We start from the raw sequence: 13,956 nt of genomic DNA on the forward strand, positions 1-13,956 counted from the left end.
TAGCCTTACTTCTGTTGGGCGAGTTCCAGAGCGTGGCGGAGGACTTGGAGAGTCGCTTGTTTATAACAGAGTCCACGTGTTTGGGCAGGTTGACCGTTGAAACAGAGCATCTGCCTAAGAAGCCAAGAGAGCGCCACACAGATGTTCACACAGGTCACATGGTTTGAGAAGAAGATGTGGAGCTTGTGTGACGTCATGGGCTATGCTGAGGTGATGCCTTTACAAATTTATACCCACTCACTGTAAAGGCAACGACACCAAGTGTAATCCAACCCAATCCAAGGCTATTCTTGTGTGCTGACCGCACAATACCATCCATTGATTACAAACATCCACACAGGAAGAGATCTGTTCACCTCTGCAAGCCTTCAAGTGTACAGACAGACCACCCGTGGCACAAAACATGCATTTAAAGAATGATATTTCTTTGTGGATACTCCTAACAAAGTGTCACATAACCAAACTCTAACTGTACTGTAGCACAGTATTATTACTCTTACAATCAGATATTGTTTCTGCGAGCTCAATGAAGTGGAAGTGAAAGAAATATTATTTTTGTTTTGCTTCTTCTTGTTTCTTTTCCAAATAACTCTGTACCACTTCCTCTGCACAGTTTCTATCAGCACAATTTTGTTGGTGAGCAAGTAACTCCAGTAAAACTACCACCAGTGATGTTTGTGGATTCTTCAACGTAACCTGGACATGACTTCAATTTAAAAAGTTATGTTAATTTTTAGGTGTTAAGAACACATACACTAAATTTGATACAACTTATAAGCACTCAGCCTCAATTTATATAATCTAGTGCAAACAACTCTCATAGCTACATTAACTAACTAAGGAAATATCTGCATTTATCTACTATTGCAAGTCAAATATAGAAGGAACCTTTAAAAGCCGCCTCTTCAGGCCACTAAAACAAACCCAGTGAAAAGAATGGCACATTAAATACAACCCTGACAAGGAAACATGTGATGGGAAGTGGCTACAGGGAAATGTAAACTAATTTCAAAGCTGCTGACGTAAACTGGCGCTTCAAAAGAGCAACCATCCATGTGCAATACTTGTATCTGTCCCAATTTCATATCCCTTAAACACAGTCCAATCGATGGATAACCTTCTCTTTCTCCAAATGACTTGGACAATTTAGTGGTCATGGAGGTGCAGCATTAAAGTCGGCTGAGCATGACTGTGGGTTTAAACACACAAATCCAGCACATGATGCAGTATGCTCTTTGATTGAGGCTAAGATGTATACATCTGAGCATTTCCAAAGGACAAAAACAAACATCTAGAGCTCTCAAATGTTCCACTGGCGCCTATTTACACTTGTTTACTCCCATCATCTGACCGACAGCAGGCTGGTGAGTGAGGGAGGAAAAGGAGATTGGTTTGAGTGTCCATAATTCCCCTGGCATATGGCTGAAGCGATTACATGGCATAAAATGGAACATGGGACACTTCATGTTCACAGGAGCTCACGGTACAGAAGCATTCATCAAAGCGTACCACCAAGGCTCTGATCTAATTGGCTGTTGGACTGTCAAGACACTTATTAGCCCCAAATTAAGCAACTGCATACAACAAATTGAATCTTGTTGCTAGTCAGCGGTGCCGTGCTACTTACTGCAACACACATACACTTTGTGCAATCAATACAGTCTGGTCACGATCAGTGGCTAAGAGCCGTGTAACAGTGTGTTCAAGAGACAAAACAGTGTGTACTGACAGAAATGCGTTCAAGGAGGAAAAGCGTGACTGATGTAGTAAAGACATATCCAGTTTAAAATATAACAGAGTACTGCTGGCATCATCTGCCTGTCATAACACTGCAAATGTCTAAGCTATTGATTACTGCTGGGAATAAGAAGCAGGCAATAAAATTTGTTTTGGTGTATCATCTGAACAAGGTGATAATGCACCAATTTCATACTGCAGCACATCTAAATGCTTTGGCGGTGTTACCGATATGGTTTCATACTATCAAATATTTGTTTGGTGTTAAATCCATCAAACAAATATTGATGTCTGCTCCATCAAGAGAATGTATGCCAATGTAAAATTGACCACCACGCGAATTGGAAAACTATAACAGCTGTAATATTTTACAGGCCAAATGACCAACTTTAGCAGAAAAAAAGAGAAAGCGAAGGAGAATTTGATGTGCAATTATTTTAAACTGCATCATTAAAGCAGGTCTGTTATCTGTTTCTTTATTTTGTCATCTACATAATGTTGGCCAAAGTTTGAAATGGGATCAGCCAACAGCCCAGACTTCAGGCTGCTTTAAACTCTTAATTTCATACAGCTTTTCTGCTACTCTTTGCTATGAATGATGTCATTGACCACAGATATCTTTAATAAGGCCATCTCAGACACACGGTTCTGAGTGTGAGCGTAGATGACAAACACAGCTGCTTTTCCCATCTTCTGTCTATAAGAGGCAGCCAATCAGAACAAAGCTGACTAAAAAGGAAGAGAAAAAGACTTCAAATAGTTTGTTTCAAACAGCAAATGAAACAAACAAAGGTTAATAGGGACCATTTTGAACAATGATCATGCAAAGTTGCTATAGCTGAAACATGAAAGTCCCATTAAAAAAAACAGATCCAAGTATAACTGATATAAGTAATACTGAGGCAAAATAATTTTCTCCTCAGAAAAACTACATTATCTAGGAGGCACCAGTATACTCACCCTCTTTCTGGCTTGAGTTCTGGCTTAGTGCACCAGCCCACGACCATCTCTGCTGTCGGATTTCTGCCCACGTCTTCTTTGTTGACCTGTTGATGGCCGCCTGATACCGTTCCTGAAACAGATACCAGAACAGATATCAGTCTTTAGCATGTGAATTCATTTTAAGTCTATATGGAGGGATGGCATGTATGTCTGTGAACTGAGCAGCCTGAATCCTGTGTAGCTGATGAGTCCCTGACGAAAATCCTAAATCCCTAAATTGAAACTAGCAGCTGACCTAGTTCAGGTGCTCTCCCACAGACAGAGTGCATTGAAATTTCACCTTAAAATCTAGCAGTCATCACTTTCAAAGGTGCTGAAGCATCACATTACATGTATTGCTTTTCCAAACATACTTTGTTTTTCTCTAGTTTCTGTTTTTGTCTCTCCTCCAAGGCCGTTCGCCGCTTTTCCGCCTTGATCCGCTGCTCCTCGAGCTTCCTGCGTCGTTCCTCCAGCTGTTGCTCCCTGAGCTGCCGCGCCTTTTCCTCCTTCTCCAGCCACTGGGTCTTTTTGGCCGCTAAGAGAAGGCAGATAATATAGTCAGGAGAGAAGATATTTTCCAGTTGAGTGCTGAAAAAGTAAAGTCCTGTCTCCCTCCACTGTTCGATCAGAATAATATATAACACCCCAATTCTACTCTCTATGAGAGTCACTACTTGGCATGTTGGGAGAAAAAAAAACAATAATCCCAACATTGAAGCAATCCCAAAATCAAGCAACTCTGATGTTTTAAATTACATAAAGCAGTTTTTGAAAAACAAATTTGGTCTTCGCATCAGACCTCTTTTTGAGTTTGGAAAAAATAAATTCAATACTGCATAAAACCAAATTAGATGGATGCAGGACTTCTGAACTGACATTTTTATGTCATCGTAATCGCATACAGCTTACACTTCAGCTTCAGTAAACCACACACTTTGATATGGAAATCACCTCTTTGTCACAGAGCCATTCAAAAACAGCGTGAAGGAGGCTTTTGCAGCTGCCTCTGTGTACACAACTCTTCGTACTTCTTTAAACTACAAACCTCCACAAACAATCGGCTTTTCAAAGAAGTAAAGCTTTGCGCCCTGAAGCACTTGATGCACCAAAATCAACTGATAGTGGATTTCAGACTAGAGTGATGGATAATTGCAGAGGCACTGGAGGCTAGGGGATCTGAAATTTATAAAAGTTATACTGAGGCCCTGCATGTCAGCATCTTGCAGAAAACACTTCTAACTGCTGCAGTGCATATATCAGAGTTCGATGGCCCCGATTTGAGACGTACCTTAACTCTACCTTCCACGGACTTAAAGCTTTAGGGAACTTTAAGTAGAGCACAGTGGAAACTGTTTTATAATTCACCTATTGTGCAGTGATGAGACGAGTAGGGGGAGGAAATAGATCCCAGCGCCTACAAATGCAGTTTTCCACATCCAGTTTTTCCTCCCTTCTCAGAAGGGAAACCTTTAGGTCACACAAGTGTTTCCACTCTTTCCATGCAAGTCAGGTCTGTGACATTTGATGGTTACGTTTTTAAATTTGATTCTCTCACAGTTGCAATGGTTCTTCAGAACATACAGTGGGGCAAAAAAGTATTTAGTCAGCCACCGATTGTGCAAGTTCCCCCACCTAAAATGATGACAGAGGTCAGTAATTTGCACCAGAGGTACACTTCAACTGTGAGAGACAGAATGTGAAAAAAAAAAATCCATGAATCCACATGGTAGGATTTGTAAAGAATTTATTCGTAAATCAGGGTGGAAAATAAGTATTTGGCCAATAACAAAAATACAACTCAATACTTTGTAACATAACCTTTGTTGGCAATAACAGAGGTCAAACGTTTACTATAGGTCTTTACCAGGTTTGCACACACAGTAGCTGGTATTTTGGCCCATTCCTCCATGCAGATCTTCTCGAGAGCAGTGATGTTTTGGGGCTGTCGCCGAGCAACACAGACTTTCAACTCCCGCCACAGATTTTCTATGGGGTTGAGGTCTGGAGACTGGCTAGGCCACTCCAGGACTTTCAAATGCTTCTTACGGAGCCACTCCTTTGTTGCCCGGGCGGTGTGTTTTGGATCATTGTCATGTTGGAAGACCCAGCCTCGTTTCATCTTCAAAGTTCTCACTGATGGAAGGAGGTTTTGGCTCAAAATCTCACGATACATGGCCCCATTCATTCTGTCCTTAACACGGATCAGTCGTCCTGTCCCCTTGGCAGAAAAACAGCCCCATAGCATGATGTTTCCACCCCCATGCTTCACAGTAGGTATGGTGTTCTTGGGATGCAACTCAGTATTCTTCTTCCTCCAAACACGACGAGTTGAGTTTATACCAAAAAGTTCTACTTTGGTTTCATCTGACCACATGACATTCTCCCAATCCTCTGCTGTCTCATCCATGTGCTCTCTGGCAAACTTCAGACGGGCCTGGACATGCACTGGCTTCAGCAGCGGAACACGTCTGGCACTGCGGGATTTGATTCCCTGCCGCTGTAGTGTGTTACTGATGGCGACCTTTGTTACTTTGGTCCCAGCTCTCTGCAGGTCTTTCACCAGGTCCCCCCGTGTGGTTCTGGGATCTTTGCTCACCGTTCTCATGATCATTTTGACCCCACGGGATGAGATCTTGCGTGGAGCCCCAGATCGAGGGAGATTATCAGTGGTCTTGTATGTCTTCCATTTTCTGATGATTGCTCCCACAGTTGATTTTTTCACACCAAGCTGCTTGCCTATTGTAGATTCATTCTTCCCAGTCTGGTGCAGGTCTACAATACTTTTCCTGGTGTCCTTCGAAAGCTCTTTGGTCTTGGTCATGGCGGAGTTTGGAGTCTGACTGTTTGAGGCTGTGGACAGGTGTCTTTTATACAGATGATGAGTTCAAACAGGTGCCATTCATACAGGTAACGAGTGGGGGACAGAAAAGCTTCTTACAGAGGACGTTACAGGTCTGTGAGAGCCAGAGATTTTCCTTGTTTGAGGTGACCAAATACTTATTTTCCACCCTAATTTACGAATAAATTCTTTACAAATCCTACCATGTGAATTCATGGATTTTTTTTTCACATTCTGTCTCTCACAGTTGAAGTGTACCTCTTGTGCAAATTATTGACCTCTGTCATCATTTTAAGTGGGGGAACTTGCACAATCGGTGGCTGACTAAATACTTTTTTGCCCCACTGTAGGTGTGGGTTGCAGGAGGAAATGAGCTGGATACTGGCTGGGGTCTTGACGGTTACAGTGTACCAGAGTGACACTGACATTCCTCAACTCTCTCCTGACAGTGATCAGCGCTGACAAGCAGCATCTAGACCTGCTACAGTATGGCCATTAAATAGTCATTGCCAAAGGGCTGCGCTAACCCTGGTACATTAAGTATTTATACCTCCTCACCAAAGATGGACAGGGTATGAGAGTAGCATCTATCTATGCAACTATAACAGAACAAATCCAATAGCAGATGAGCTCGTATATGTAGATTTTTTTTCTACTTATACCTCTGCTACTAGAAATGGTTCTGGCGATATAAGATCCCTTAAGCTGATATTGTAAACACAAGCTTTAGCAGGATCGCATCTTTTATCCCAAGCTGGCTGAGAGTATTAGATCAGACCCCTACCATCTGGCGTACCACGGTGATCACCCAATTAGACTGATCCACAGTATGAAGTCTGCTGACCTCATCTTACTGCAATCCAACACAAATTTGGATTAGACAGCAAAGCTTTACAGAAAGTACGAGTGTGACAACAACTAGCTTTAAAAAAAGAACTGCGTTGTGTGACTTTCACGCAAGTATCGCGGTGCGTACAGGCTGGGTGATATACAACTCGGCTCAGTATCTGAACACTAATTTGCATATTTTCCCTTTTAAGAACATTTTGAACTTTTTTTGTCCTGTTTGGCAACAAAGTTGTTTATATATAATTTCACAGCCAAGATAAATTCGGCAGATGATTATCATGGTGGTTTTGTGGCTTGGTGTTTGTACTTTTTTTTTTTTTTTAATCCGAAGAGTTTTGTGGTGACTGCTGTTAGAACGTGGATAAACAACAGTCAGTGTAAGGGCGGGCTTCTCGTCACCCACAACTTCCTGTTAAGTAACAGGGTTTTCACACATAAATGATGATTTAGTGAGTACATGATTTTTGTTTAAGTCATATTTATGATGTTCAGAGAAAGGGAGGATGAAATTTTAAATTTTTGTCACAGGAAAAGAGGAGGATTAAAACAAGAAACATGGGGATTAAATAAATGAAAAGGCTCTAGGGCTGGGTTTTATTACCAAAAGTCAATATGCAAGTTTTGTCTTTGCAGCACTTAACTTGATTTTTTTTTTTTAAAGTGTAATTATGCTTTAAAATTTACAAAAAAGCTTTATTTTTGTTACACTATTACTGAAACAGTAGTCATTATTCTACATGCTGCTTCTCTTTATAGGCAGGATAATTGAGCTTTTGGTGCATTCCCCAGCTCTAGCTTTTACTACTGAACTTTATTAAGCTGAAACTGAATGATCAAAAGGGGTATTCATTGGCACCACCACCACCACCACCACAAAAACACAGGTGAGTGGCTTACCTTGCAACTTGCTGAGCTCTTCTGCAGGAGTAAAGGGTGAGAGAAAAGATAGAGGCAGCTGTCAATCATGCAAAGCAGTGCATGGCAAGTAGGCAAGTGATAATGTGAGAGCCACGTGTTAAACAAAAAGAGAGACAACTCATAGGTGCTGAGAGAGCTGTGACATTTCTTGAAAATGCATCAGTGTAAGTTGGGGCACTTTCTCGGCTTTCACAACTCGTCATAAGTTATAAAAGTTATAAAATATTCAGCCCCATCAACGTGTACGTTTTTGTCATTCGTGCAGCATTTTTGAACAATGTAATGTGTATCAGTTGAGCTAAAGCAATGATTTTGTTCATACAAAAACAATAAATAAGCGTCTTGATAGTGCTCAAGACTGTTTCAGCATGCATGCAGAAAACAGATGCTCACTTGTCTCTGGTAAAATGGTGGCTTGGCTTTTACTGATTTTGGCCCATTTTCTGTAGAAGTCCAAACTACCTTTTTATCCTCTCCAAGTGTCTGTGTGTATAATGTTGAGCATGCCTTTTGCAGCCTAAAGCCAACCCAGTAGCCAATCAACTGCTAACAACCTCCTCCACCCTAACACCAGGTGGAGCTCTCTATCCATTTAAAAGAAATGGCCTCCCACCCCTGGTTTTTACTTACCTAGATATTTCGCTTTCTCCTCTCGCCGCTCTTTTGCAAGCTTCTGCCTGTCTTCTGACTTCATGGCATCTAAGATTAGAATGAAGGCAGAAGAAAGAGGATTAATGATAGGTATCACCTTGCATCATCCAAACTGATTAAATCATCTCCAGACACTTTATATATTGGAAATTGTGGTTATTATATAGCGTTTTTCTACTCTACTTGGGGACTCAAAATGCTTTATCCAGCATGTCTTATTCTCTCTCTCTCCCTCACACACACACACACACACACACACACACACACACACACACACACACACACACACACACACACACACACACACACACACACACACACACACACTGAATCATTCAGTATCTGCAGATTTCTAGCATTGCATCTCCCAGTACTTAAAATGATACCTATTTGAAACACACCTACTAAGATATCAGTTAAAGCCGACTAGTCAAGGGCACCTTTTGAAGATATAAAGAATACATCATTTAATCATAAGTTCTACAATCTTCTAAAAGCCCCACAGAAAACCACTCCATTTCAAACCATCCTCAGCTGCAAACTGACTTGAGGCATCAATGATGCATCTGACCTCATATAAATAGAAATGCAGTAAATGCCTTCTTCACTGCTATAAAGTCATTGCAGCGATGGCTTTTTAATCTCTAAATGGCTCCACAAGAAAATCCATGGCATAATGCATTGACAGGAAACTTACTGACTGACTGACTAATATCACAATTTCAACACTAATGCACAACCTAGGGCTACAGATAATGTGTATTCTATTATCTAGATTAAGATACAACAGGAAAAAATTAAGAAAATTCTGCCAGCAAGCCAATCCCATCAAAATAGAAGCAGTAGCATGTGGCAAATACCAGAAATCTCGTAGTGTGGGTGACTTGAATATGTTATAACTAAATTATATAAACATAGCTTTCTGACACAGTAATTTAAATTTTGGGCATGTCTAGTGAAAAATGCTCAAACAAGCCAAAGGCACACTTTGTCTTGGTATGTGAGCCTAAGAATATATCAATAAAGATCATTTACAACTAACAAAAACAGTCAGTGGAACAGTGTGTTGAGATGTGGTTGGTAACCCATATTAAATTAACACTTATAGTTGATGTTAAAACAGATTTAAATTGGGGAAAGGTTAATTATTTTTTTCTGTAATTGCATGTTTTTTTCTCAACAGTATGTATGCAACTCATTTCTGCAGACTTCAAATGAATTACTGTGAAATACCATTTCTACCACAGCCAACATACCCTAGTACCACCCACTGAGAACAGTGACACGGAAGGCATTCTTGAGCCTTTAGTCTACATCATCCTCCTCGATCTTTACGGTCCAGATGTTCAGCATCAATCACAAAGGAAATCACTCCTCAGCAACATCGAATAGGGGGAGGTGTGAATCATGAAGACGAAAACAATCTGCCATGCAGCCTCCCCTAAGAACAACTCCTGACCTACATTGATATTTATAGTATGTTGGAAATGCCATGTGCGTGGCCTTGGTAAGTGTTACTTGCTGATGTTCGCAACTCACCACCATGTTAATCATAAAGTCAAATGTACAAGGTGTCCAAGAGGAAAACAGACTGGCCTAGAAAATACTACGAGGTGCGGCATCTGAGTTTCAGACTGTTCACGCTTGCTCTTAAAATGTCAGTTCTGTTATTTCTTTGGCTCCGATCTTTACAAATGGAGCAGCACAGGATATACGGATTACTGGGGTAGTAGTCAGGATGCAAGAAAATGAGCATGCTTAAGAGACTTTCACTAAGATAACAATTTGGCCTTTGCCACCATTAACATCTGGCATAATCACAACACTGAAACAAACATTGCAAGAAGCGACGCAACCAGAATCTTTTGGACAGAAGTCAGACTGAACCGTCTAGCAAAACTGTTTAAACAGCAAAGGCAGTTTCCTTAAAGAGTCATTTGCATGATAGCTGTGTGTAAGGTGCACACCTTACATAAAGTTTGGAGACCCAGGACAGGGCAAACTTTGGCAAATAAACCAAGAACTCTCAATGAGGTATCCAGCTGTGCAGTATTTTCTAAGATTGGGAGACACCTGGAACTTGTGGGGGTGTAGTCCTGTCACTTTACTCTAAGAGAATAAAGATCATGACCACAGTAAAATGTTATTAGCTGAAAAATAAAAAGAAATAAGGTTGGGTTTTTTTTTTTTTTAAGAGAAAGGCACTTCTTGTACAGAGTCCTAGTGGAACAACTACAGTGCAAATGGCACGTAAACCTCAATGCCTTCTTGGAAAAACTCTTTGAAATGGAAATTTCAATATAGGTTCCATCTGCAGACCGTTCATTGGAGATTAGTGCATAGCAGTGATCACCAATAGCTATCCACTTACCAAAAGCTAATTTGTTCATATTCTGCAGGCTAAGCTGTTCTCACATAACATAACATCCTGTGCAGCGACTGTTCCAACACATAAAGATAACCTGCAGCAGCACTATTGGATTTTGCTTTGTGTCTGAAAGCCTGTGGTCACTGTGACTCCAATACTGGCCAAAGAGAGTTGAGTTCACTCCAACTTAATGCAAAAGTGTAATTATACCATTACCAGTCAGCCAAATTCAGCCTCCATTAATTTTAAGCAGCTAAATGCTATCTAAGGAACACCTCAAAAGATAAAATCTTTCATTTTTGCTCACCTCGTTTTGACTTGAGGGCTGGTGATGCTGGTGACGCAGGTGATCGAGAGATAATGTCAGATTTTGAAGGGGTCGTCCGTCTTCGGTCTGTATCTTTCTTAGCTGGAGAATCCATCCTCTCGGTGTTGTCCGTCTTCAAAGGACTGCTTTCCCCCTCTGGATCAGGTCTCACAGGGTTTGTGTTTAGAACTGGGCAGGGAGCTGATGGAACAGAAAAATACAAAATAAATTTAAGTTAGTAAATGAAGAGCCAAAAGGTAACAGGAATCCGTAACTCAACCTGTTTATCTTCATTCCATGTACTACTGAGCCTACGAAGTAGTTCAGTGTGCATGATGTAAATTTCTTGAAGTGTGAGGTGGAGCCGACTGATGGGAGAGGATCTTTAAGAACAACATTCTCACCACCGAAAGAAAATAATCCAACTGAACACTGCAAAAGTAATGAGTGAGATGTCTCTGTTTCTGTACAAAATTCTTCCAAAGACTGAAAAATATTATCAATTGCAGAGATTGCACCATTTGTCAAGAAGCACGAGATGATAAGTCCAAAGCCTCCTTTTCTGTCTCTACACATAATAGCATTTCTACTGTGCTACCGATTTATTGACAGACTGGCCTGTACAAATAGCCTGAGTCTCTGGCAGAGCAAAACACTGTAATTGCTTTTTGGCATCCTGACGATTCTATTGAGTCACTGGAAAACAAAATCAGAGTAATCATCTATCCAAAAATGGTTAAACTTCCTGTTTTTAATGAAAACGACTCAGGAGCACACAGTTTAGGTTCAGCAGTCATCTGTAGATTTTTTTTTTTTGGGGAAGGGGGCTGGGGTGGCCTTTTAGGGCGGCAGCTTCACTAATAGCACTATGACTCACATTTGGCAGGCTGCTGAACTTGAATCTCTAACTCAAACATTAGTTTGCCCAGGCTTTGACGGTCAAACAAAGATCCTCATGGCAGGGACACTTGGCTTTGTCCACTCAGCACTGTATCCCTGCACTCCCCGTGGAACCATGTTGGGGAACAGTGTTTTCTGTATAGTGTCTGAAGGTACACACTGGGGCAACATGCTGTAAATTATTCAGACTTATCCAAAAACAGCACAGACAGTTGGGGGCTGTCACACAAAGACAGTGAGTGCGCTGAAGATTTACTATAGAAATGCTGTGCTGTTCAACAGTTTGCACAGAAAAGGAACAATCAGCAGCGAGGCCAATTCTGTGCAGCTTCAAAGGGAATTGATCAATTTTTGTGTAAACTGTACAGTGTGCCTCTTAAGCCTTAAACGGACTGTGGAACTCAATGCGCGCACACACACACGTCTGTACGTCTGCTGCCTTGTCCATAAAAACCTGAAAACAGTCTGTATGGATGAGTGTCATCCAAGAGCGTTGGTCAACCTTCAACTACTGCAACTGCAGACACTTGGTAGAATTCAAAAAGTAATAAAGACATGGGGCAGAGGTTGTCTGAACTCTGCTTGGCACATAGGCTATGTAAGCAATCTGGGAAATGAAGCCTGTTGCTGATGAACCTGAACTGCACAAAGGCTGACAGGCAGTAAGAGTCTATGAAAGAGTTCAGCTGGGAGACAAGACAATGCAATTTCATTGTCAGAGCATGCCACTATTAAATAAGCATTCCTCGGGCAGTGATGTGCTGTGACAGAGAGGGGCCATTGTTGTGGTCTCTGCATAGCAACGGGACAGCAGCCAAAACACTGCAATGACAGTGAGAGCGGAAAGGAAGAGGGGGATAGTGGTGAGATAGGCGGAACGTAGACGATGAGCACTAAAATCTGTTCGGTGCAAGCCTGCGTAAAAAAGGAAATTACGCAATGTAATACAACAAGAAGGGATATTTTTACTGGATTTGGTCAGGTTAAATCATTCAGATTATGTCTTTGCACAGAAAACTATTCTTGTGATTTAGTAATCAAACCCTGCTACATTTTTTTGCTACACAGAACCTCAGGTGTTGCACCACTGTGAAGTCTCAGGTGATGACGTGAAGTCTCAGGTGATGACTCACACAAACCTTATCTTGGAATTTATCATCTGGCCCTTTTTTCTCACACATCCCAGAGGGCAGATATGACAGCTAGACTACCAAACGTGGCAGGAGCTGGTACAGCTCTAACATTATACTCTGTGAGCACTTTTCCATACACCTGGGAACTGGAACCACAAAGAACTAACTTGTAGGACTGTGTTTAGCTGGTGACAAGGTTACTGTACTGTACATTGGCAATGCTGAAGAGAGTGAGAACATAGAATACTCTGTTGTGTAGGTGGTAGTGACAACGAATAGGAATGAAACCTGAGGTAGAAAAACTGGATGGGAGTTGAGGGAGAGGACTGCTGCTGTGTATCAAGAGACTGAAACAAGGGTTGATTGATACAGCGCTCCTTCTGTACATAGTTTTTGTAGCCCTGCCATTTCTTCTTTGAACCCCATTTGTTCAGTTTTCTCAAATTTAAGGATACTGCACTCTCTGTCAAGATATGTGAAATTTGTGGCTAATAGCTCTTGGGAATCATCTTAATAGTGCAAAAATGCTATTTTATCCCCATCACACCATTTTTTGTACATTCAAATAAAGAAATGGAAACAAATTATGTGTTTTTGTCAAAGGGTGGTAGTTGTAATTGGTGTACACCCAACACTGCTTCATCCCTTGAGTTGGGTGCCTTTTTATGCTTGAATGATTGAGTCAGTAAAGCTAACTCACAAAGTAAAGCTGCATATTTGATTTGGTAGATTTTTATGCTGCATGTCCTCCCTTATGCAACCCCCAAGATATTCATCTCTCCGTCTGGGATCGAACCATGGGGTTTTTTGGGGGGTTTTTTGCAAGGACTGGCCTGAAAATTAGTAAAAATAAAAAAATAAAAAATAAAAAGCAGCCTATGTCCAAAGAAAACTTTAAAGGTTTTTCAGAAAGCTTGAGTAAGTATTGCTCAAGGGCACTGAACAGATAACAAGAAACCTTGGCTTCTTGGAAATAAAATATATAGAAATGAGGGTTAACAGAGTTTTGCACCGTACTGTATATGTCGATGGTTCTGCACTAATTCACTCTGTCAAAACTGCATATAAACACAGGGGACACAAAGCCAGGAACCAAGGATGCACACAATGAATTGTGAAGCGGTGCACAGAGTGTCGGCACAAGTTTGTTCACAAGTATCCTCCACTTATCACCTTCAACATAAAAATGTCAAAGACGTCTGCTAAGTTAGTAGTTACGTAATTGCTCTAATTTATGGACTACTGCATGTCTTTAGCTGACAGTAATGGG

At 41.1% G+C, this 13,956-nt stretch overlaps 1 protein-coding gene across 5 annotated transcripts in view; it reads right to left on the bottom strand.

The window, feature by feature from the left end:
- The window catches only part of map7d1a (MAP7 domain containing 1a), a 39,682-nt gene that overhangs the window by 13,088 nt on the left and 12,638 nt on the right, over nt 1-13,956 (bottom strand). For 2 of the 5 annotated variants that reach the window (XM_026184216.1, XM_026184212.1), the window contains exons 2-7: nt 10,654-10,854; nt 7,958-8,026; nt 7,307-7,327; nt 3,093-3,256; nt 2,698-2,809; nt 10-114 (exon numbers count right to left, since the gene is read on the bottom strand). In XM_026184216.1, the coding sequence (XP_026040001.1) occupies nt 10-114; nt 2,698-2,809; nt 3,093-3,256; nt 7,307-7,327; nt 7,958-8,026; nt 10,654-10,854 (672 nt within the window). The remainder of the gene's footprint in view (nt 1-9; nt 115-2,697; nt 2,810-3,092; nt 3,257-7,306; nt 7,328-7,957; nt 8,027-10,653; nt 10,855-13,956) is intronic. The other 3 variants (XM_026184213.1, XM_026184214.1, XM_026184215.1) reach the window with 3 other exon arrangements.

This window comes from Astatotilapia calliptera, chromosome 11, assembly GCF_900246225.1.
Source record: "Astatotilapia calliptera chromosome 11, fAstCal1.2, whole genome shotgun sequence".
Classification (NCBI taxonomy): Eukaryota; Metazoa; Chordata; class Actinopteri; order Cichliformes; family Cichlidae; genus Astatotilapia; species Astatotilapia calliptera.